At 47.7% G+C, this 23233-nt stretch overlaps 2 protein-coding genes across 6 annotated transcripts; one reads left to right on the top strand and one right to left on the bottom strand.

Annotated features, from left to right (window-relative positions):
• Nucleotides 1–247: 247 nt before the first annotated feature.
• On the top strand, nt 248–13392 carry LOC133407362 (uncharacterized). Of its 4 annotated transcripts, none has more exons than XM_061685160.1 (21): nt 248–567; nt 2541–3377; nt 3514–3575; nt 3694–3732; nt 3809–3885; nt 3958–3989; nt 4064–4186; nt 5473–5598; nt 5675–5791; nt 5866–5990; nt 6067–6359; nt 6701–6788; nt 6860–6990; nt 7429–7580; nt 10395–10489; nt 10567–10624; nt 10803–10928; nt 11136–11257; nt 11326–13040; nt 13118–13239; nt 13315–13392. In XM_061685160.1, the coding sequence occupies exons 2-19, from the start codon at nt 2550–2552 to the stop codon at nt 12974–12976; spliced, it is 4245 nt and encodes a 1414-aa protein (XP_061541144.1). In that variant the 5' UTR covers nt 248–567; nt 2541–2549; the 3' UTR covers nt 12977–13040; nt 13118–13239; nt 13315–13392. The 4 variants fall into 4 exon arrangements, with proteins under 4 accessions (XP_061541144.1, XP_061541147.1, XP_061541146.1 ...); XM_061685163.1 differs by lacking the exon at nt 7429–7580 and adding an exon at nt 10701–10726 and having other exon boundaries at nt 250–567; XM_061685162.1 differs by lacking the exon at nt 248–567 and adding an exon at nt 588–742.
• Nucleotides 13393–13398: 6 nt separating this feature from the next.
• Nucleotides 13399–22888, bottom strand: matr3l1.2 (matrin 3-like 1.2). 2 transcript variants are annotated; one of them, XM_061685165.1, is made up of 22 exons: nt 22830–22888; nt 20441–21223; nt 20141–20202; nt 19752–19790; nt 19584–19675; nt 19438–19496; nt 19164–19280; nt 18943–19068; nt 18687–18863; nt 17163–17287; nt 16797–17076; nt 16575–16721; nt 16017–16128; nt 15925–15941; nt 15712–15834; nt 15502–15630; nt 15295–15423; nt 15084–15214; nt 14565–14961; nt 14356–14491; nt 14168–14283; nt 13399–13653 (listed from the first exon to the last, which is right to left on the bottom strand). In XM_061685165.1, exons 2-22 carry the CDS (start codon nt 21128–21130, stop codon nt 13591–13593), a joined length of 3267 nt encoding a protein of 1088 aa, XP_061541149.1. In that variant the 5' UTR covers nt 21131–21223; nt 22830–22888; the 3' UTR covers nt 13399–13590. The 2 variants fall into 2 exon arrangements, with proteins under 2 accessions (XP_061541149.1, XP_061541148.1); XM_061685164.1 differs by having other exon boundaries at nt 15295–15630.
• Between the last annotated feature and the right edge of the window lie 345 nt (nt 22889–23233).

Here is a 23233-nt window from a genome sequence, read left to right on the forward strand (position 1 = left end):
TCGTCTTCCCAAAGAAGGCTTTGCGTGAACTCTGAAATTAAATTGTAACTTGCCTGAGTAAAGGGATTTCCCAACAACGTAATCGGAAAATAAAAGATGAGAAAAAGCCGTTTTGGTGGACCTCCGCTCGATCGAAGCGCCGCTAAGGAAATGGCGGCCGGTTTTTCTGTATTTAGTAACATACTTACGTAATGGTAGGGCAGTGTTTTACTCAACCGTATGCAGTAGAACGTACCGGTATCCTCGGTCTACGGTGGTTTTCTTGTGCTGCCGACTTTGCCCCTCCTAGCGTAGCGACGCCGTCGGCACGGATCTCAAAATGGGCGTGTCCTATCTACCTCCACATCATATCTGTGCCATTCTTTGCCGCAGCTGCGTGGTGACTGCTTGACCCCGGCCGCTGTTTACACGTTCGGTGAGTTCGGGATTGTTGGATTGGCCGTTAGCTTCTATAGCTAAGCCTCTCGAACAAAACATGTCAATTGGGATTCGCATATTCTTGATCGCGATGACGTCGCGTGCAGCATGCAAATGACTTGCGAACACTTCAGCGGAGTTTGAACCCAGGCAAGTATCCGAACTCGATGGAATGGAGGCAAGTCCATTGGCTGCCGTTGTGTCGCTTTGAAAGCGCGTCACGCTTCGTCACGTGGCGACAACGAATTGAAGGGAGCGCTGTGCTCAAGACGAAAGCAAACCCTTTGGGAGTCGAGACCAAGTCCATTTGAAAAGCCAGGACAAGGTTGGACAGCCGAAGAGCGTTTTTGCTTTCCTTTTCATTGACAGCCAAAAACACGGTGTCGGCACCGTGTTTACATTACATTACATTTTTACGATACATTTCAAACCTGTCAATGGATCAATGTTTTCTTCTGTAACGGGATGGAGTATTTGATTCTCGCCAAACACGGCACGTTTCGATCTCAAATCGCAGCAATTTCTCAACTCAATTCTGGCAAAAAAAATGTTTTTATAAATAAATCAGATACATCTTTGTATATCTTGAAAAATGAAATGCCAGTGTAAAGCTAGTTTACGGTCGCTGCTAACGGTACAGAACGGAAATAGCCAATTTCTCATAAGCTACAGCCAAAGTATATAATACTGTCAAATAAAGCCAATTAAAACCCCTCAATAAATGTCCCAATAAGTCAGATTCGTTGGTCATGGGTCACATCATGGGGGCGGTGGGGCACGAGTGACGTGAAACCAAGGTTTTTGTTGTCTTATCGAGTGCCGCTTCTCCTTCTCATCGCATTCATCAAGTCGAAGAAGAAGAAGAAGAAGAAGAGCAGGTCAGCGCCGGTCGGTCGGTCTCCACGGGAAAGCCACAGACCGAGACCGACACCTTCAAAATGGGGTCTCGAGACCCATCTCGAGGGGTACGACGCGAATCTCAGGGCCACGTGCGATTGCGCTGTCCTGGCAAAATAGCCTCTTCATTCAAAACAAAATAAATACCAAAGAGAGAGGATAGAACAAATAGAATATTTCTTTACAAATTGTCTGGCTCGCCAACGCCGAGGACAGACGGCACTAAGATACAGATATTGACGTGTTTCAAAAAGAAAACCGAACCACCGCAACGGATCGAGTCAAAGTCAAACACGGAGCAGTCGGCTTGCTCGCTTTGGTAACGTGATCGCTTGCATTGGGAATTCAATTGAAAGGTCATTTGCGGCAAACGTCGTCCCCGTCGTTTCGGTCGTCGTGCGTCCGTTTCTTATTTCTGCGCGTGAGGATGCGTTCTTGCGCTCGGCCCAAATCCACGAAACTCTTCGTCAGCACTCTGTTACTGCTGTGAAATTGTCGCAAGACACTTTCAGGGTCACCATTTTTCTTGTTCTTTGAAGAATCGTCTTCTCAAACAAGCGGTTAGTTAGCTCGTCCACCTCACAGTTTGGAGGTTGCGGGTTTGAATCCGAGCCGCGGCCCCCTTCCCGTGTGGAGTTAACGTGTTCTCCCCGTGCTTGGGTTTTCTCCCGCATCCAAAAATGAGGCACTTCAGGTTAGTGAAAGCTGCTTGCTTCCCTCGGCTGACGTACATTTCTCGAAATATCGTTTTTGATGACAAAAGGTGAATTACGTGCCATTAAAAGGTCGGGAAACACTGAAAACCCCCAAACGTTTTCAGCCTTGAAACGGAAAGCTGAATGCTATTGTCGTCTAGTGTATGCCTTTTCAGGCAAAACTGTTGTCACGGCGACCATTTTTCTCAAAAGTTGACTTAGTAAAACACGTTTTAGTTGTCCAGATATCGGATTCCGTGTTGTTCGGCTTGTCACCGACTTTCATCTTACGCGTTAACAATGTCGTCCTCAACGGGCCACGTGGAGAAACTTCAGCGTTTGTTTTTTTCGACTTCTGTTGGGTGTTTTAAAACAAGAACCTGACCACCATCTCTTCGGGCGCGGCGCTTCTCCCAGGCAAAGCTTTGATTCGTGTAGTCCGCTCGGACCTTCCAGACCACCCTCTTGCCGAGACCCCCTTCATTGTTCCTGTCCCGTGCTCACCTTCTTCCCCGGCACTTGTGTCTGCAGCGTCCCGCCATGTCTCACCAACGGCGCCGGCGACCGCCTGTGTCCGACACCGACCTCCGACCCGGTCTCGGCCCGCGCGGCCTTTCAGAGCGCCGCGGCTTCAACGGGTCCGGGTCAGTGTCTGGAATGTCGTCCTCACCGGCGTTGTCCTCTCCCCTTGGCTCTGGCGCGACGGACAACGCGCTGAGCATCTTAAGCAGCTGCGGTCTGGAGCCCGCCGACTTGGCGCTCCTCGCCAAGCTTCCCGAGGACGCCCTCACCGAGGAGTCGCTGCCGCACCTGGTCCGTCAGATTAAATCCAATAGAGGAGCGCTTAAACCCCCCAGCTCGCCAAAGCCTCCCGCCGGCCGCCGGCATCAGTATCCCGGTCGGTCGGTTCAGTACCCGCTCGACCACATAAAGCCCACACCTCTTCCTGCGGAGCAGGCTCACGACCGGAAAGATCGTTGGCAAAATTCCAGGAGCTTTGCTTCTGTCTCCCAAACCCGTGCCAGCGGGAGAGACCCCCCATCGCAGTCATCCTCATCCAGATACTCTGTGTACGCCGGGCCTGCCTTCTCTGGGCAAGACCGTAGACCTGGAAGAGCAGCAGCAACTATTCCTTCCCTCTTTTCCCCGCCCGGCCCGGCCGACAGGTCCTTCGCGGCTCCGGCAGAGAGCCGACGGAGATCCGAGTCGGAACGAGGTCAGTCCGACCCCCCTGCCGGCCAGACTCTCGGCCAACCTGCCGGCGCCACCGTGCCGTCCGAACAGGAAGCGCACGATTTCCACGGCACAGAACCTCGGACGTACCCGGCCTCGTGTTCTCTGTGTAATGCCTGTGTAATTTCAGCGAAGGTAAGTAGCCCTTTAGTTTGATGGATGGCCTCTTTGGGGGCGCCCGGAATTTGCGCCTGTCCAAAAAGGTGTGGTTTTTGGTGAGTCCGGTTGTCATGAAGACATGGGAAAGACCTGACGTGCGTTTTTGTTTCAGAACTGGACGGAACACATCAACAGCGCCCGGCATGCCGACGGACAACTTGGCCTGCTGCAGCGGTGAGTCTCGCCTCAGTTGCTCAAGAACACAATTGAGTTATCGCGAAGAGTTTTGTCACATCGCTGCCGCTTTCCTGCCAATTGCTTCGTTCCCGACACGGCCGCATTTCCTCCTCAGCTTTCCCGCCTGGGACTGCCGCAAGGAGAGCCTCAACAGGTTAGTGCGGTGAGCTAGCGAGAAGCTAACAGACCTGCCCCGGAAGCAGCTAATGCATAAAGTTGTGTCATTGAAGAACTAACCGACAGTCAGAGAAGAGGAGGGAAGACAGACAGACTCTGCAGTCACCGCAGTCGACCAGTGGGAGCAGGAGTAAGTAGGAGAGCCTTTTTTAGTGGTTTATTCGCATGTATTCTTAAGTCTTGAATTCCTTCTGTCCACCAGAGTCGCAGGCTGGTAAGAGCGCAGAGAAGAAGGTAAGGCACGGCCACGAGACCGACGTCGATGTTCTTTTTGAGCATTTTGTGCGTCTGAACCGCTTCTCTTTCAGGTTGCTCGGAGAAGCAAAGTGGTGTGTGTCAAGTTCCCCGCTCAGTCAGTGGACGAGTCGTACCTGCGGAAACTGGCAGAGCCCTTCGGAACCATCTCCAGGATCCTCACGTTTCCATCACTTGTAGGTCCACATGAAAGTGTAGAGGATGTCAGGTGATGCACAAAAGCTTTAAGAAGACATCTCTTGCCTTTTGTGGCTCGCCAACGTCTTGTCATTTAAGGGCACCGGTGGGGGACTTTGATTATGTGACTTGACTGGAGACAGACTTAAGTTGACATTCAAGCACTTTTTTTTTTTTTAGGCCATATGTACCCCTAGCACTGTACAGGACAAAATTATTGTTTTGTGCGTTTTTTTTCGTGGCCTGCCTGAAACACCCAGTACAGTACAACGCTATTGTAAGTAAATATTTATATTTAAAAAAAAAAAAAGCTTGACAATGTATGAAAGTTTCACATTTTGTCCAAACTTAGCACACCGGTGTGCTTGGTCACGGTGACATTGTTGACGCGCAGTTTTCACGTAGGCGAGTTGCTTTCATGAGCCGCGAGGAATTCGTCTGCTTCCCAGTTCCAGCTTGACAAAAAAAAGTTACTGTACCAAATATAGCATGTCCCTCACTCCAGAGACGTGTTTTGTACTTTTGTACTCCTCAAGAGTTAACAATGCCGCCATGTCTCTTTCTCTCTGTCTCACATGGCCGGCACAGGAGGCACATCTTTTGGGACTTGATCACATTGTTCAGTCCCGACGATCCGATATCCCTTCTATCGCGGTCCGTTTTACGGAGGTTCCACTCTATCCTGAAGGAGCTCTGAGAATTATCGCAATTGGACTCGAGGATTATGTTTTTGATCAATTCAGGAACAAGAGAACGGTATGGTAACATGCAAGATTTGCAAGTCACTAAGAGACACGACAACAACTAACTTTACTACTGATAAATCCTGCGAAGACCGGTAAACTAAGTTAGGTTTATAGTATAGCTGCTCAATACAGAGACTGGTTTGGGACCATTTAAAAAAAAAAAAAAAAAAAAAAAAAAGTGCTTTTGCAGCTAACTTGCAGAAGTACATAAACTGAGTCACACTAAGTTGTGAATATACGATACGTTGAGACTGTGCAGGCTTGTCCGACTTCTGACTTGCTGGAAATTTTGCGGGGACGCCACTTCGCACTTGCTTGAAACTTGAAGTTTAAGACTTGAGACTTACTTATGACTTGCACATACGGTCATGCAAAAAGTGAACGTGAACAAGAAATTGAAGAAGGACCGGTGGTCTCATCGTGACCGTATGAGACTTCCTCCCACCTCCGTTCAAGGGTGTTGATTGACGGAACGGGTCGCACTTCCTGTCTGACAGAAAGTTGACTCAAACCCGTCTGCTGTCAACCTTTGCCGGCAGGCCTTTGTGGAGTTCGACTCTGCTGAGCAAGCACAGGAGTTGGTAAATTCCCACAACAAATGTCCTCCAAACGTGAAAGGTCAGCGGATAGACTTCAGCATCTCCAACGGCTTTAACTCTGTGAAGGTGCGTGCTGATGGATCAATCACGGCCTCCCATGAAGCGTTGTTCCCCTCTGGAATGTGTTTGTTTGTTTGTTCAGAGCTCTTGCGTGATCAGCTTCACGCCGCCTGCGCAATCAGACGACGACAAGTCCGACCTCCTCAATGTTGTCAAACGCTTTGGTCTGCCTGTGTACACACTTTTCCAAAAGTCCAAGGTGAGGGCGCATTTGCGACCATGTGCCACATAAAGCCCCTTGACCATTTTTGACGACATCCGCAATCTTTTCAGGCATACATAGAGATGAAAAATCTGGAAGATGCTAAAAAGTTGGTTGATTATTATTCCTCCAACATCCTGAGGATCAACGACAAAGTCCTCCTGGTTTCCTTTGCTCCAGAAACCTCTAGTCTCGGGTGAGTGTGACATCGCAGTCCGGCAGCGGCCCCTGGTGGGCTCAGCTTGACTTATTTACCTTCTGCTCGCTCCCAGAACCTGTGCATTAGCTCAACGCTACCAAGAAGAATCACCCAAGAGGATGAGCAGCAGGGATGATGATGATCACACAACAAACGAGTCCAAGAAGAGGAGGGGAGAAGACCATAGGTCCAAGTTCCAAGACAGGAAGTCCACTTCTAATTACCGAGAAAGGAAGACTAGGTCTAATTCCCGAGAAAAGAAGACAAGGTCCAATTCCAGAGACAGAAAGGCAAGGTCCCGGTCCCGAGAGAAATCTAGCAGTTCCAGTGCCAAGCTGCCAGAAACAGAGAAGCCTGAGACGACCGGTAAGAAAGCAGACTAAGAATTTCTAGCAGTTATAGACAAAAGCAGCAGCATGTTGCTGGCGTCCGGTGCAGTCGGTGTTTCTCCAAAGCCATCCCTTGGCATGTTTGTTGAGCCTTTAACATTGCGTCATCAACGAGAGCAAGCCATTTTCAACATTTTAGATTCAGTCATTTGTAAAAACAACACACCAACGTGGGGACTGTCCAATAGTATCATTTTGTGAAGAAATGTGAAAATGTCACCAATATGAATAGGCAGTTTCAGCTAAACGCCAGCGATGTGCAATGTGTTCCAGAAGTAGCCACTGGTCCTGCTAAAGAACTTCTGATCTGGTCCACAGGATCCAGTTGCGGTTCTGCTGCGGCGCCACTGAAACCCTCAGAAGTTGACGGTGTTGACCGAGAACAGAGCTACATGGACGCAGCAGAGTACGTTATCGTGATTTCGGTCCACGACGGTGACGGCAGCTTCACGCGCTTCCTTCCATGTGACCTTGCAGCTCCAAGGAAGACGACAGCGACATCGAGGGAATGGAGGTGCTAGGCGAGGATGGCGAGGACCTGGAGGAGGAGGACAATTTGGAAACTCTGGAGGAAGCTGAAAAGGAGGACGACTCACCTAAACCACAAGGTAGACCCCCTTCCAGTTGAATGTACAATCAACCCGTTTTTCCGCAGGGGATGCGTTCCGACCCACCGGCGCCAGATTAAAAACCATGATAATGCAAGACCATATAAAAGTTTTAGAAATTGTGTTACCGCTTTAAACACACTGGAATTTACTAAAACACTTCAAAATATTCCTTAGTGCCTGTTCTAAGAAGAGCCAAAGGGAGCTTGCTCCAAGTCATCTGTCACTCCCAGTTGACATTTACTGTAAAACAAGAGAACCTATTTAAACGCCAAAATAGTCAACCAAGCCATATGACAAAAGTCTGCAAGCTTAATGCTAACATAATGCAACTTGCCATAGACGAGCCAACAGTAATTAGAACCCTTCCAAAAACTGCTTCGTTAACAGCAGCATCTCAACAAAAGAATTAAACATTGTATATTCGCTCAATTCTAGCGGGTGAGAAGATGCCACAGGCATGGAGGAAAAGTCTGCTGGTGCCCATTTTTAAGAACAAGGGTGATGTGCAGAGCTGTGGAGGAATAACGTTGCTGAGCCACACAATGAAGTTATGGGAAAGAGTAATGGAGGCTAGACTCAGGACAGAAGTGAGTATTTGCGAGCAACACTGGTTTCAGTACCACCGATGCATTATTTACCTTGGTGTTGGAGAAGGTCAGAAGGAGCTACATTGTCTCTGTAGATCTATGACAGAGTACCTCAGGCTGACAGATGAGCTTAGACTGGAATCCCCATGGACCATGATGTTCGCAGATGACATTATGAGCTGCAGGTGGAGGAAGATTTAGAAAGGTGGAAGGAAGCAAGCGCTGGAAAGGAGAGGAATGAACTTTAGCTGAAGTAAGACAATATATGTGCATGAATGAGAGTGGTGGAGGGGGACGAGTGAGGCTACAGGGAGAAGAGACGAGATGGCGAGGGTGGAGGACTTGAAATACTTGGGGTCAACCGTCCAGAGCAATGGTGAGTGTGCTAAGGAAGTGAAGAAACGGGTGGAGGAAGGTGTCAGGTTTGTTGTGTACAACAGAAGAATCTCTGCTAGGATGATGGGCAAAGTCTAGAAGACGGTGGTGAGGCCGGCCATGATGGACGGATTAGAGACGACAGGAAGCAGAGCTGGAAGTGGCGGAAATGAAGATGTTGAGGTTCGCTCTAGGAGTGAGCAGGTTTGATAGGATTAGAAATGAGCTCATCAGATGGACGACGGCCAAGGTGAGATGTTTTGGAGACAAAGTTAGAGCAGACTTCGATGGTTTGGCTCCTGATCACCACCTCTTCCAACTCCTTCCCTCAATGTAGGCCCTCTCAAACAATGCAAATATTTAATTGAATACACTACAAAGACAAGATATTTAATTTTCAAACTGATAAACTTGATTGTTTTTAGCAAATAATCATTTCCTTCACGTCGCCGCTGATCTTCGTCCGCCGTGGGGGCCGCCTTCAATATTATGGCTGCAACACGTTCCCAAAAAGTAGGGACAGACAGGGCCATGTTTACCACTGTGTTACATCACCTTTTCTTTGAACAACGTTCAATAAACGTTTGGGAACTGAGGACACTAATTGTTGAAGCTTTGGAGGTAGAATTCTTTCCCATTCTTGCTCGATGTACAGCTTCAACTGTTCAACAGTCCGGGGTCTCCGTTGTCGCATTTTACGCTTCATAATGCGCCACGCATTTTCAATGGGAGACAGGTCTGGACTGCAGGCAGTCCAGTCTAGTACCCGCACTCTTTTACGACGATGCCACGCTGTTGTAACACGTGCAGTCTCGTGTCTTGCTGAAATAAGCAGGGGCGTCCGTGAAGAAGACGTTGCTTGGATGGCAGCATATTTCTCCAAACCTGTGTGTACTTTTCAGCATGAATGGTGCCTTCACAGATGTGTAAGTAACTCAAAGACAAAAATTGCCAGCATGTTGTAATGGAATTGTAGGTTAGCTGTTTAAGAAGTTGATTGCAAGAGGGAAGAAGCTGTTTGAATGTCTGCTAGTTCTAGTTTGCATTGATCGGTAGCGCCTACCTGAGGGAAGGAGCTGGAAGAGGTTGTGACCAGGATGTGGATGGTCCCGAGAGGATTTTGCACGCTCGTCTTAGTTCTGGCAGCGTGCAAGTCCTCAAGGGTCGGTAGGGGGGGTACCGACAATCTTTTCAGCAGTTTTGATTGTCCGTTGCAGTCGGAGTTTGTCCTTTTTTGTAGCAGCACCAAACCAGACTGTGATGAAAGAACACAGGACTGATTCGACTGATTATGGAGGCCACTGTGCTCTTGGAACCTAAGTGTCGCAGAAATTGTCTTTGTAACCTTGGCCAGATCTGTGCCTTGCCACAATTCAGTCTCTGAGCTCTTCAGGCAGTTCCTTTGACCTCATGATTCTCATTTGCTCTGACATGCACTGTGAGCTGTAAGGTCTTATATAGAAGTGTGTGCCTTTCCTAATCAAGTCCAATCAGTATAATCACACACAGTTGGACTCCAATGAAGGTGTAGAACCATCTCAAGAAATGGACAGCACCCAAATGAAATGTCACAGCAAAGGGTCTGAATACTTATGGCTGTGTGATTTCAGTTTTTCTTTAATCTGCAAAAATTTCAACAATTCCTTTTTTCTTCTGTACATTGAGGAAAAAATGAACTTAAATTATTTTAGCAAATGGCTACAACAGTGAAAAATTTAAGGGGGTCTGAATACTTTCCGTACCCACTGTATTCTCTGCTCAGTGGGCTTACTCAGGAACCTTCTGCCTCTCTCTTCTCAATCACACTGGGTTTACATCCAGTAGAACTCAATGCTGCCATACAACAACAAAATGTCTTGCTTTTGAGTACTGTTAGAAACAAAATAAAAATATCTTAAAAATGTGCAATACTGCAGGGGCGCGAATGGTGAACTGTGATATAATTATATTATCGGTGCACTGTATAGAGTTTGAATTCAAATTTGCTGCACTGGCTTCATGTGAGTCAAAGGATATATTTTAATATCTTACGATTAGCCTATATATTGTAGTTCTGAATGGTCTTGGACCTAAATATATTCAATTTTCAGACCCTTCAGGCTTAGTGTTTCTAGAACCAATCAAGTGAGGGAGCATTGTTTATATGCTGCTCAACTGTCGAGCAAACTTCCAGAATACCTGAGATCTGCTCAAACTCATTTAACTCTGGCCTGAACTATTCGCTGCTGCTTTTTCATAAATCCAGTTTTCACCTTTTTTTTTTTGATTTTCGCATGATAATTTCTTGTCATTTTACTGTTTAGTTTTATCTTGTCATTTTTATCCCACTTTTTTGTTTGAACTTTATTTAGATTTTCATCTGCAATCAGTAGGTCTTTGTCTTGTGTATGAATGTTAAGATACAAAAACATCGAAATGGTGAATGTGGAATGTGTTTAGGTGAAGAAAAGGAGGAAGACTGGGAGGCCGATGGTGGCAAGTGTGACAAAGAACGACATTCCACCCGCAGCCAAGCAGAGGAGCAGTCGGCTGAGGTCAAGACTTTTCCATCTACTCTACTTGATGTCCACATTTACATCTTTGAAGTTCTTCTGACTTGTGACTGTTGTAGGAAGTGGAGAGTTGCATCATGCTGGATGAAGTGGGACAGGAGCAGAGCAGTGATGGAGGTGTGGAAGCTTCCAGGATACATTTGTTTGTTTGCCTTAGAAAAAGTCGTTGACAAGTCGTATGATTGTGCCGCAGGTGAAAACCACAATGAAGACGACCGGGTACAGCGTGCCTAGTTCCTGTTAGTTGCACGATTTGTCCAGGCGAGCGTCTCACCAGCTTGTTGTGCTTATCCAGCATCTGTCTCGAGTTGTGTACTTCAAAGACCTTCCACTGTCCTACTGCAATGGCGCAGACTTCGTCAAGCTGACCAAAGGCCTCGGGAGGCCGGTGCGCTACTATCTGCTGCGCGGCCTACAGAAGGTTTGACAAAACAATTCTTGACTCACTGTCTGTCCATCAAAGACTGCCCTACTTATGAACAAGATACATTCCAGAAGGCTGTTTCTTGAATTGTTCAGAAGTCGTTATTTTGCCAACAAAATGTTTCACTAACACAAAAGTGTTAATAGGTCCAAAATGTTCGGAATTAGGGTATTGTCTTTACCTTTGACCTAACTTATCTTTCAGGGTTTCCTGGAGATGTCACGCTGCTCGGAGGCCATAAGAGTCATCAATCACCTCAACGTTTACTTCAAGAACACACAAACCGCCGTGCTGATCTCCAACAAATATCGACGCCTCGTCAACGGGTCAGCATCTTGTTCGGCTCACATCTCTTCAACAAAGACCAGCAGCGCTAACTTGTTCTTGTTTCCAGCTGCGCGGTTCACTTGGACGAACATGAGACAGAACTGCGCCAAAGTGGAAGTAGCTCGCGGAGCAACCGGCATGACGAATCCAGGATTGACGAAAAAGACCAGTCCAAAACTGGAAGGAAGGATTCATCCAGATCAGCCCAGGAGAAAGAAGAAAGCGCTCCAAAGACTCCAGAAAGGGAAGATTCAATCAAAAAGACACAGGATAAGAAATCCACATCCAGGAACTCTTCAGATATTTTGTCAGTGTCCAAGTCGAACTGTAGGAAGACTCAGGACATTGAATCAAAATCCAGAAAGAATCCCGAGATCAAGTCTGATAAGACTTTGGACATCAGGTCAGAAGGCAGGAACACTTCAGTGAGTAAGCCAGAGGGCGAGAAGGCTCTGGAAATCAAGTCAGACAATGAAAAGACAGTTGAGAATAAACAGGAAGGTGGGAAGACGCTACAGACAGTATCAGAAAGTGGGAATACTCTTGAGAATAAACCAGAAGGTGGAAAGACTCCTGAGATCAAATTAGAGTCTGATACGACTTTGGACATGAGGTCAGAAGGCAGGAAGACTGCACAGAGTAAGTCAAAGGGCAGGAAGGCTCTGGATATCAAGTCAGATAATGAAAAGAAGCTTGAGAACAAACTAGAGGGTAGGAAGACCCCAGAGACCGCTTCAGAAGGGGGGAACAATCGTAATGTCAAATCAAAAGACATGAAGACTGCAGAGAACAAATCAGACGGTGGGAAGACTCTTGACAATAAACCAGAAGGTGAGAAGACCCCAGAGATTGAATCAAAATCCATAAAGACTCCTGAGATCAAACTTAAGTCTGAGAAGACTTTGGACATGAGGGCAGAAGGCAGAAAGACTGCACAGAGAAAGTCAGAGAGCGGGAACGCTCTGGATATCAAGACGCGTGAGAATAAACTAGAGGGTGGGAAGACTGCAGAGATCGCTTCAGGTGGTGGGAACACTCACAAAGTGAAATTAAAAGACAGGAAGACTCCAGATAATAAATCAGAATGTGGGAAGATTCTGAAGATCGAGTCAAGCAATGGGACAACTCTGGAAGCAGCATCGGAAGGACGAAAGACTTTGGAGGATAAGTCAGAAGGCAGGAAGACTCTGGAGACAGTATCAGAAAGTGGTAAGACTGTGAAGATTGAATCGGAAGGTAGCAACACTTTGGAAAATGAGTCAGAGGCCAGGAAGACTAGGCAGAGTGAGTCAGAAGACAGGAAGACTCTACAGAAGGAGTCAGAAGCCACAAAGACTCTCGAAAGTGAGTCCGAAGGCAGGAGCTCGCAGAAGAACGAGTCAAAATCTAAAGAGACTTGTAAGGTCAAGTCAGAGGCCGGAAAGACTGTCAAGACACAAGAGAAATGTGGGGAGAATCTCGAGAGAGAATGCGTTTCTTCAAAGTTGTCAGAGGAAATGTCCAGCAAAGATCCCGTAAGAACCGACTCCAGGCAGGAAGACCCAAGTCCTGAAGATGAATTCTGTGAGCCACTGAAGAGAAGAGCATCTCCTGTGCACACCTCTGTGCCTGGAAAGATCCGGAAGGAAGAGGAGAGAGGGGAACGGTCCAATGAGAGTGAGAAGAATCAGGCGAGTCTGTTTGTTGTGGTCTATTTTGGTGGCATCGATGCATTTTGACCGTGGTGTTTGCAGGAAGCTGATGGAACTTCAAGGACCCCCACAACACCCCTCCAGCCCATTGGTAAGCAGTCAAGCCCCAATCACGACTCGTGCCCTTCCAGATGACCGTTGCATTCACAGTCTTCTTGATACTTGCAGGAACAGAGTTTGTGCGTCCAATCGTTGGCTACTTCTGCAACTTATGTCAGGTGATCTACGCTGACGAGGACGAAGCCAAAGTGCAGCACTGCAGCAGCCGCCAGCACCACTTCAAGTTTCAGGTGAGCGTGTAGAACAAAGATCAGGTCAAATTGAGATTTGTTTCTTCTTATGTGCTGCACTTCATTTCATTTCAGGAGAAGATGAAAATGGTGACGTCACGTTGTCAACTTTGAATTTGTCACCTTTTTACTTTGCCAATAAATTGATGTGACTTCAAGAAATGTGTAAAACATTTATTTCTTAAAACAAACATGCCAACTTAAGTCCACCCACACTATGGAAACTGACTCGATGAGAGCTATGTCACATGACAACTAGCTAATGTGTGAAGCGCGGTCCATTTGTCTATTGTTAAAGGTTAGCAGCTAAAGAAAAAGAAAAGGTCTTGGTGGCCGCTGGCCAAAAGGTGGTCACGCGCTCGTCTTCTTTGCTCGCTTCTTCTCCGCTTTGCCTTGTTCCTTCTCCAGATGTTTCTGAAAAGACAAACGTCATCACAGTGACATTTTGGCCATTCTAGTGGCACAGTACTTGGGCCCGACCAATTAATCGGGCAGACGATAAATTGTATCGGCTGATTATTATTATTATTTTCTTTTTTTTTTTACAACTACGACGACAACATTCAAACAAACTAACAAATACAGAATAAAACTGCACAGCAACAATGCGTGAAACTATAAACAATCAGCATAACAAATGCACACACAAAATATCTGTTTAATATATTCAAAAGCAACTGTCAAAGATGACATGTACTGTACATGGTGTTTTTAGGCAAAAAAAAAAAAGGGCTTCAATTTACCAAACGACTGCAATGGACGACCACACTCCCCAATTAGTCCATTAAATCGAGGTTCCACTTTAGATCTTTTTTTAAATGTATCCGTTATCTGAATGTTTTTCTGCCAAATATCTGAATCGGCCTAAAAAAAAAAAATCCATAATCGGTCAGTCCCTACACAATACGCAGTGTGGGCGCAGCCTCACCTGCAGCTTGTCGTAGTGAGTCTGGCTGCTGCAGTGCGTCTTCTTGGCCATGTCCTCGTTGGAGTAGAAAAGGAGACAAACTCGGCAGTAGTAACCCAGCTTGATGTGTTCCACACCTGCACAAAGGTCAGCACAACATTCAGTACAAGCGGCTCGGTACCAGGAAGGCTCGGCCACCGCCCGCTCACCGATGGCTTTTTCGGGATCGAACGGCAGAAGCGGCAGAGACGCTGCGCTGGTTTTCGTCTCAGAGGCCGGGGGGGCGCTCTCTTTGTTCTGATGGGCTGATGTCTCCATGGCGACAACCGGCTCCTCCTCTGTCAGCTGCGTCAAAACAAACCAAATCATCGCCGGACACTAAAAAGCCCAACAATGCACAGAACTGAACAAAACTCACTTCCAGGCTGCTGTTTTGTTTCTGATCTGGAAAATCAGGAATGTTTGCCGTAGTGTCCACTTCCGTCTTCTGATGTGAGCTCAGCACATCCTCTTGCTCCTGAGATTCCATTTGCTCCTCTTCTTCTTGACGTTTCTTCTGGTCCGCTTCAAGCTCCTCTTCAGGTTTCTCCTCTTCCTCTTTGAGCTCTTCTTCGTCCTGGGCCTTCTGCTGCTCTTCTTCCTCCTGGGATTTGAGTTCTTTTGGCTCCTCTTCTTCCTGGGGTTTCTTCTCCTCCTCTTTTTTGCGTTCCTCTTCCTCCTTGGTTTTCTTGGCTGGAGGTTCTTCAGAGGGTTTGGAGGACTTTGGAGGCGAGCTGCTCGGCCCCCTCTTGGTGGTGGCGCTGGGACAACTATGTCTGCACGCACACACACCGGGTGGAAGCATGACGCAAGAACAAACAGGAAGCATGGACACTGGCAAGTGACTTTTGAGAATTTTTTTGGTGGTCACAGAGAACAAGGAGAAGGAGGAGCTCACCCATACTTGAGCTGCGTGTACTTCCTGCTGACGTAGATTAGAAGACGTCTACCGTTCAACTTTGCTTGGTTGGTTTTGTAGGTTTGGGCCATTTCATCCGCTGCCTCCGCCTTCTCCATTTCCAGGAAACACTGCGCACACACAAAACCAAATATTGTTCCACACCCTTGGTGCGACTATCCATAGAAAGACCCTCGGGCGAGCTGCGTACCTCCCTCTTGATGGGGTTCAGGAAGTACTTTTTGACTTTGCCGAAGGGTTCGGCCAGTTTGAGGACGTCCTCATCTTCATATTTGCTGTTGGGCAGCTGGCCCACGTACACCACCCTGCTGGCGCCGCACTGCAACGACAGGAAGTGAGAGTGGTCAACTGAATGCTCCCCAGTTGGCACGCCGCGTGTGGACGAGGCAGCCCTCACCTGGATGGTCGGGTAGGTCAAAGAGTGGTTGACCCTCACTGGACGCCCGCACACAGACGGCATGACGTTCCCGTTGTAGAACTTGGCCATCGCCCTCGCTTCTTCTTCAGTGGCGAACTGAAGGAACGCCTGAGAGGAAATGAGAAACGAGAGTGCGTCAGTCCTAAGTGTCACCGCCAACTGTAAGCCTGAGACTCAGCGGCGTACTACCTCCGGCCTCCAGTCCAGGACCAGATGCTTTACCACCTTCCCGAAGGGCGTCGCCAGTCCCAGCAGCTCGTCCAGGAATTTGTACCCTCGTCTGAAGCCCAGGATGTTGACCACCCGCAGGCCCTGACGGGAGGAAAAGCTAACACGTCACTTCCTGTCCTCCGATTCAGACACATGACTCATTGGTCACTTGACAGTCGCGCCGATACATACCCCCTTCCTGGATGTGTCTGCAGAGAAGAAGAAAGCCTGAGCATCGTCATCATGTGATCATCGTGTGAACGCAAACGATCCCAATGACTTACCGGTGCCGCCGGACTGTCCCACATCTTCAGCCTCTTTCTCGTCATCATCAGGGAGCTCGTCCAGCGTCACAAAGTCTTCCATGTTCTCCATGTTCTCTAGGAAGCTGTCATCCTGACCGGAAGACAACCTTTAGTGCTGAACTCGCGCGTCATCACGGTGTCATTTGTTATGACAAAATATAGTCTATATTCTTTTATTATATTATTCCATAGTTTCTGTGTGATTTTTATTACTTCAATAGTTCGTTGTTCTTGAGTGACTTTTTTAATGTACCTAGGAGCTTAATTGTTTTTTTTCTCCCTCTTAGTGGCTCTACCGGCCTCCCTTTTCTCTCAAGGACAAGGTAACTGTGTCAATAGGTCTCTTTCTTCTTTCCTCATCTCCCTCCCATTTTAGTTTAACTGTGCGTTGCTCTTCCGTGTTCTTGATAGACGGGGAGAAGCGCGAAGCAACTGTAACCGCTGGACTGTCTCTGTTTGCAAAGATTTAATTAAAATTACAAAAGAAAAGATTGTTTCCCAATTTAATTCCAAAACACATCTCAGCAGGGAAGTTACCTCCTCCGTTGCCTGCTCGACACCACTTCCTGCTTCTGTTCGCTGCTCCTCCGACTCCACCCCCTTCTCAACCGCGCTGCCATCATCGCCAGGTGTCTCGTCAGACATGTCATCCTTCGTGACGTCATCTACGTGTTCTTCAGGCGCCTGTGAAGAAGTTGTCATATTCAGAAGGCTCCTACACAAGGCCACAATGTTCTTCGGTTTCGGAGCAGTCACCACCTTCTGAATGCCGCCATCCCCTCCGTCAGTCTCCTCGGTCTCTGCAGGCGTCTCGCTTGGTTTTTCCTCCCCATCCACACCTGACTCGCTCTGAAGGTCCTCCCCCTCCCCCTCGACCACACCCGCCACCTCTTCTTCATCCTCCGAAGCCGATTTGGCTCCGTTCTCCTCGTCTCTGCTCCTGGAAGGCGACCGGGATAGAGACCGGGATGGTCTTCTCTGGGTTCCAGCCCTCCGACTGCTTCCTCCTCCGACCGGTTCCTTGTGTCTGCGGTCGATGCTGATTAAATCACACATGAAGAAGAAGGTGGTGACGCTGTATGCAGTTCCAGCGTTGTTGTGTTGAGAAATGGCAAAAAGACTCACTTGAGGGTCTTGTACTTGGTGCAGATGTTGAGGCGGACAGCTCGTCCTTTGATTGTGAGTGGATTGACAGTATAGTACTTGACCATCATCTCGGCGTCTTCAAATGTTCCCAACTGGATGAACGCCTGTTGAAGACAGCAGCATTAGTGATACTGGTGTGGATCGGAAAGTAGTAACGTGACAGGATTTGCCGAAAAAATGACAGTGTCAAAATGCTGACTGCCACTAAAAGCCGAGTACAACGCAGCAAGAACTTAGAAAATCGGATGATGCGTTCCAGAGAAATTTTGTTTTTGTCAGAAAAAAAATCTTTTTTGGGTTAAGATTTTGTGTGATATCACCTACAACCTGATAAAAAAAACCTTCAAATTAAAGAAACCAGTAAAATTTAATTATTTCACATCATATATGTCCTCAAACATCTCATTTCATCTGCTACTCAGGGGATCCCTCCTCCGTTTGGCTGACAAGTTTCAGGTAAAAATATTCAGCAATCACTCGTATGGGCCGAAATTCTGAGATGTCAGCGCGTCAAAAACGCCATCATTTGCCCTACAAAACACAACCGAAATAGCGCTAATGGAACATTGTTGGTGAGAAGAGCAGTGTGGGCGGAAGATTGCTGCATGTACTTCAGCAATCAACAGTTTTTGGGTTTATTTTGAGGATTTTAGACACATTTGAAGCGCTCATCCCATTTTATTTTATTTTTTTGCAAAATTCCACAAAGGTGTCAGCCACTTTTCATGTTGCTACTGAAGCTGAGGATCAAGTAGACACTACCCTACTTAACAACATTCTCGACTTAAAAAAATAAATAATTTTTCCAAAGGCCTACTCTGAAGTTGAAGAAACCCTGGCTGACCAAGCATCTGATTACCACAAGAATGAGGTTGACCTCCCTGTGCCCCTGTAGTGATTTAAAAAAATCAGACGATTTTACTACAGCTGAGTGCTGCATATCATCAGATTTGCTTATTGAGCCCTAAAGCAGTGGTCCCCAACCACCGGGGATCGGCCATTTGGTACTGGGTCGCGCTTCATTTTTTTATTTTTTGGGAGAGCGGGAGACAGTGCACACACCACCCTGTCGATGATAAGCGTCCAATAAGGACTCTCCGTACACACGCCCCGCCTCTTTTGTAGAAATTTAGATGTTTGATAGCAAAGATAAAACAAAAATTTTCTCTCTCATAAACATTTTAACACTAATAGCACCTCGTCCGCTTTGTCTTTAGACCCTTTGAAAATCCTAAAGTTGGCCGCCCGTCTCTCACTATTATTAAAATATGTTTTTGTATTAAGAAAACCATACACTACTGAGACTATTGACAAGTTTGCAATAAAAAAGGGGGTTGGTGGAAGTGAGAAGGTGCTAACGAATAGAAGTAACAATAGAACATTTGCAGAAGAACAAATTAGAAACACTGCTAGAGGTAAACAGCCGCCCTGAATGTAACTTGTTTGCAAGTAAGCTACAGAGTGTGTGTGTGTGTGTGTGTGTGTGTCGCATTGCGTCTTCACCTGGTCTGTCAAGAAGAGATGTTTCTCCACCACGCCAAAGCGAGCAGCGATGGTCAGCAGCTCTTCCTTCTTGCCAACTTCTCTGGGTAGGTTGGAGAAGAAGACCACCTGACTTCTGCGACCTGGACCGTCCGTTCTGGGAGGCCAGGGCGGACGGTCCGACGACCGCTCATCCTTCTGCAGAGGGCGGCCACAAACGTTGACGTGTTAAGACTGTGAGACAGGAGCGGGCGTGTCGCGGGGAAGGAAGCGTCACCTGGATGACCATCAACCTCTTGGACAGGTAGAAGGTGATGGGCTTCCCGTAGAGCGTGGCCGGCTTGCGCTCGTAGAAGTTCACCATGTCCAGCGCCTCTTCGTGAGTCTCCATCTCCAGAAATGCCTGCGGAAGCAGACAACCAGACAAGAGCGCCACCCGTGTTCATGTGATTGCAGAAACTAGCGCCGCGTACAGGTAAGGTGAGCTTGAAAGCGTACTTTTGTCTTGAGGACCAGGTGCTCCTGCAGACGACCAAAAGGTTCGGCGAAGGCGAACAAAGTCTTGTTGCTGAGCGGCCTCCTGTCATATTTCACCACCACCACCCTGCTCCTCATCTGTGGAAAGCACAACTTTCTCATCACCAGCTTCTAGTTTGGCCTCAGGAATAAATAGACCTTCAAACCCATGAGAAAGCACTAACATTTTGGACATACAGTAAGCTCTCATAACGCTTAATAACCAACACACACACACACAAAGAAACACACTGACCACGTTTGATCCTGAGCGGTTCTGCCCTGACATGCCGAGACCCAATCCCGGTCCAGGTCCTGACACACACAAAAGCAACATTGGGCTCCATCAGACGTGACATGACACCATCATCTGACGTATGCTCATGAGGAGACGAGTCTCACCCCAACTGGACAGCATCCTGGCCCCCGGGCCAGGCGCCGACGGGGCAGGTCCCAGCAGCCCCGCTGACAGGTTGGTGGACTCCATGGCGCCGCTGTAACGCAGACGACACAAACATGATGTCATAACACGATGAGGTTACAAAAACGTGATGTACGTTCATGTGGTACCTTCTTCCTGGAGCCCCACTGGGATCCCACTCGGGGTACCTGCGAGGTCACCACAAGGAGATGGAGATATTCAACCCAAAGCAGACAACCGTGCGTGTGTAGCAATGTGACAAGATTCCCCAAAAATAGTGGGGGGGAGAATACAAAGTTTAAAAATGCTGAGTGAGCTTGGAACAACCACTTCAAATTATAGCCCTAGATTGTTCTCTAAAATGCCCACCAAAAATCCTTTTGAAATAATTAGGGAATAAGGAATTAGTGAGTGATTGCAAATGCAGTTACTTAGGATTTTAGAGTTATTTGAAGTGCTTGTTCCATCTTTTATAGAAAGTTCCACAAAGACTGCAACCACTTGTCACATTGCTAGTGTGTGTGCATGTATCACTTACATGTTGAGCAGCACACGCCTGTTCTCAGCATGTCGAAGTCCATTTGTGTGTTGGGTCCACTCCTACACACACACACACACACAAAAATCAGCAAAAACTCGTGTCGCTCCAGTAACCACTCCACAAATGTTCCCGGCCGTGTATGTGGGTAATATTTGTGTGTCCAAAGTGTACTTTATCGTTACGTGTGAAAGATCAACAAGGAGAGCATCCTTGACGGCAAGAAGACAAAATGGAGGACGGGCGACTGGGCGGTCCCGTGTGATTAAGATGGCGGCGAGGAGGCGTGGCTTTACTCACCATGTTGGAATGCACGTCAAAGTCACAAAGAGAGCACACGTGTGGGAACCTGGGGGGCGGGGCTCCCAAAAAGTCTTGGACCTTTCCCTGCGACGGAGAGCCTTTCCTGCGCGGCTGCGTGAAGGCAGGTTGGGAGAGCAACGCCCCCTGCGGACCGCCGTAGGAATCGCGGAGCGAAAGTTCAGAGTATGACCTCTCTCTGCTCCCGCCACCACCGCCGAAATTCAAGCGCATTCCGCGGCCGAGGGAGGCCCCCTGCGGGGAAGCGAATCCGAAGTCTGACGAGCCAGAACCCATGCCGAAAGAGGCGGCGCCCATCCGGCCCCCGCCGCCCCGGTAGGCCTCGTCGGGGGGCGCGGAGGAGGGCCCCCGCCCCGCCTTGCGGTTCTTGAGCTGCATGAGGATCTGCGGGAGCGTCTCCACGCTGATGTCCTCCTCAGGGATCTGAGCCAGAGCGTCCAGATCGGAGGGTGACAGCCCCAAGCTGGCAAACAGCTTCATGGTGCCGCCCAGATGGCCGCCACCACGGGGCACGCGTGAGCCGCTCTCCTGCTCCTCCACGCCGCCACCCCCCGAAACCCCGCCCCCCATTTGCCGGATGGGCCGCTGCTCGTTCACGTTGAAGTTCAAGGTGTCGGCGGCGGCTAGGAGGCCACGCCCCGCCGCGAAGCCTTTTGGAGCGCCGTCCATCGCAGGTCAAAGAGGACAATGACAAAAAAGTTCAAGAGGCGTCCGGAAGGATCCACGCAAAGTCAAGTCTGGAGCAAAGAGGCAAGCAGAATCCTGAAAGACAGTGAAGGACAAGCAGACATTGTGGTCTTCGTGTCCACCAAGACCACGAGGAGGAAAACAGGAATAAAAACATCCTCTGCGGACACAAAGCAGGAAGCTCGAAGTAGAACAGGAAAGTCACGTGGTCAGAGAACTGCTTCAGTATAGCAAGAACATCCTCATCGTCAATAATTAGGGGTGGGTAAAAAAAAATATTGATTTATCGATGCATCGCAAGCCCGTGTCCAATTCAATATCATTCATTGATTCATTCATTTCCTGTACCGCTTATCCCCACTAGGGTTGCGGCGTACTGACTCTGGGCGACAGGCTTGGGTACATCCTGAACTGGTCGCCAATCGCACTCACACCTACGGGCAATTTAGAGTCTTCAATGAACCGAGCATGCATGTTTTTCGAATACGGGAGGAAACCGCAGTACCCGGAAAAAAGCCACGCAGGCACAGGGAGAACATGCAAACTCCACACAGGCGAGGCCAGATTTGAACCCGCAACCTCAGAACTGTGAGGCAGATGTGCTAACCAGTCGTGCACCGTGCCACCTCCAATTCAATATCAATTCAGCAAATACTCTGAATCGATCCACTTCCTGGCCAGTGGGGGGCGCTTTGCGGTTGACCAGAAACAAGAAAATGGTGCCCAAAGCAAAAAGTAGCAGCGTGAAGTCGGCGGCTGCAACTTTGAAATCTGACGTTTGGGATCAATTTGGATTCATGTTGTCATTCCGGAACATGAGAAATAGACAAAAGGAAGGTTTTTTTTTTTAAGTTGTGAAAGGCAAGAATGTTTTTTCTTCACAATTTCCAAGAGGAAAGAACTATTAGGTTTACATGCAATTTACTTTTCCAATGTTTGTACACAATTGTCATGTTCTTTAGTTTTGTACTCCATATGCACAAGCAAGATATTGTGCAAAAAAAATAATTCCGATGTTTGATTGCTGAAAAATGTGAGATCACGTGCATGAAAATAAACCTTTTGAGTATGGCTACTTCTTACTAAATCAACATCAAAGTATTTAAATTAATATCGAATCACCACCTAAATAATCGAATCGAAAGGTTCTTCACAATACCAAGCCCTTTCAATAATGAATAGTCAGAAGCTCAATTCGCCTAACCACATTGGACCACTTCAAGTTTCAACCCACATGCTCTAACATGGAAGAAGACGTGCTAACAGCTACATGTGCTAATGTGTTGCAGACGTGCTAACAACGCGCTAAGGCTAACGCACTAGCTCGCCGAAAAGTACGCACTTTACATTCGTTCATCTAAGATGCGAACAAGCATTCACTGCCATTTACAACAGCAAAATAATGTATGTATGAATCATAAAAATTCCCTTAAAAAAATTAATTCAATAAAATACTCATTTGTGGCGTCGAGCGTCGCCGCGGCTAACGTTAGCCTAACGTTAGCCTTTAGCTAACGTCAACCTTAGCTCGTAGAAAAACGGCTGTTGTTTACGAAAGCCAACGCGCGCGGCTACTTGCATGAATCCGCTTGAATAAAAACAAAGCTAGAAAGTCAGTGCAAATAGATAACTGTGAACCGGTTTAATTACAAAGTATGAAATGTACGTTTGAGGTTCCTACCTTGTCTTTGTCTTGTCTACTTGTCGAAGAGTTGCGGATTGTGCGAAGGCGTCCGCTCAACTATCGCGAGATGTCATCGCCTCTCGTCGCGTTTTCGGGAGGGCGCGCCTGCGCTGCAATATGATTGGTTGAAGGTCACGCACTGTTGCAATATGATTGGGTACTGCATCCTGTCGGAAAAAGACAGCCAATTGTATTGCATCAGGGCGTGTCCTGCCTATCAGAATCAGAATCATTGCAATATGCTGGCAATTTTTTGTCTTTTTGTCTTGAGTTTGTTGTCACCTTTCTGTCGGGCCAATTGTACATTACTCGTGCATTTGCACACTGACTGAGGAGTATCTGAAACATTTGCACAATCAACATTGTCCCATACTATCGTACTACGCGCTTGAATGTTGATT

The sequence above is a fragment of the Phycodurus eques genome, chromosome 9, assembly GCF_024500275.1.
Source record: "Phycodurus eques isolate BA_2022a chromosome 9, UOR_Pequ_1.1, whole genome shotgun sequence".
NCBI classification, from domain to species: domain Eukaryota; kingdom Metazoa; phylum Chordata; class Actinopteri; order Syngnathiformes; family Syngnathidae; genus Phycodurus; species Phycodurus eques.

Excerpts from the sequence above, each read along its gene's own strand:
- LOC133407362 (XM_061685160.1), top strand. The coding sequence starts at position 2,550 with ATGTCTCACCAACGGCGCCGGCGACCGCCTGTGTCCGACACCGACCTC. Across the intron at positions 3,886-3,957 it reads GTCGACCAGTGGGAGCAGGA|AGTCGCAGGCTGGTAAGAGC; the intron begins GTAAGTAGGAGA and ends TCTGTCCACCAG. Across the intron at positions 5,599-5,674 it reads ACGGCTTTAACTCTGTGAAG|AGCTCTTGCGTGATCAGCTT; the intron begins GTGCGTGCTGAT and ends TTGTTTGTTCAG.
- matr3l1.2 (XM_061685164.1), bottom strand. The coding sequence starts at position 21,130 with ATGGACGGCGCTCCAAAAGGCTTCGCGGCGGGGCGTGGCCTCCTAGCC. Across the intron at positions 18,864-18,942 it reads AGAGGTTGATGGTCATCCAG|AAGGATGAGCGGTCGTCGGA; the intron begins GTGACGCTTCCT and ends CGCCCTCTGCAG. Across the intron at positions 17,077-17,162 it reads ACCAAGTACAAGACCCTCAA|CATCGACCGCAGACACAAGG; the intron begins GTGAGTCTTTTT and ends TGATTTAATCAG.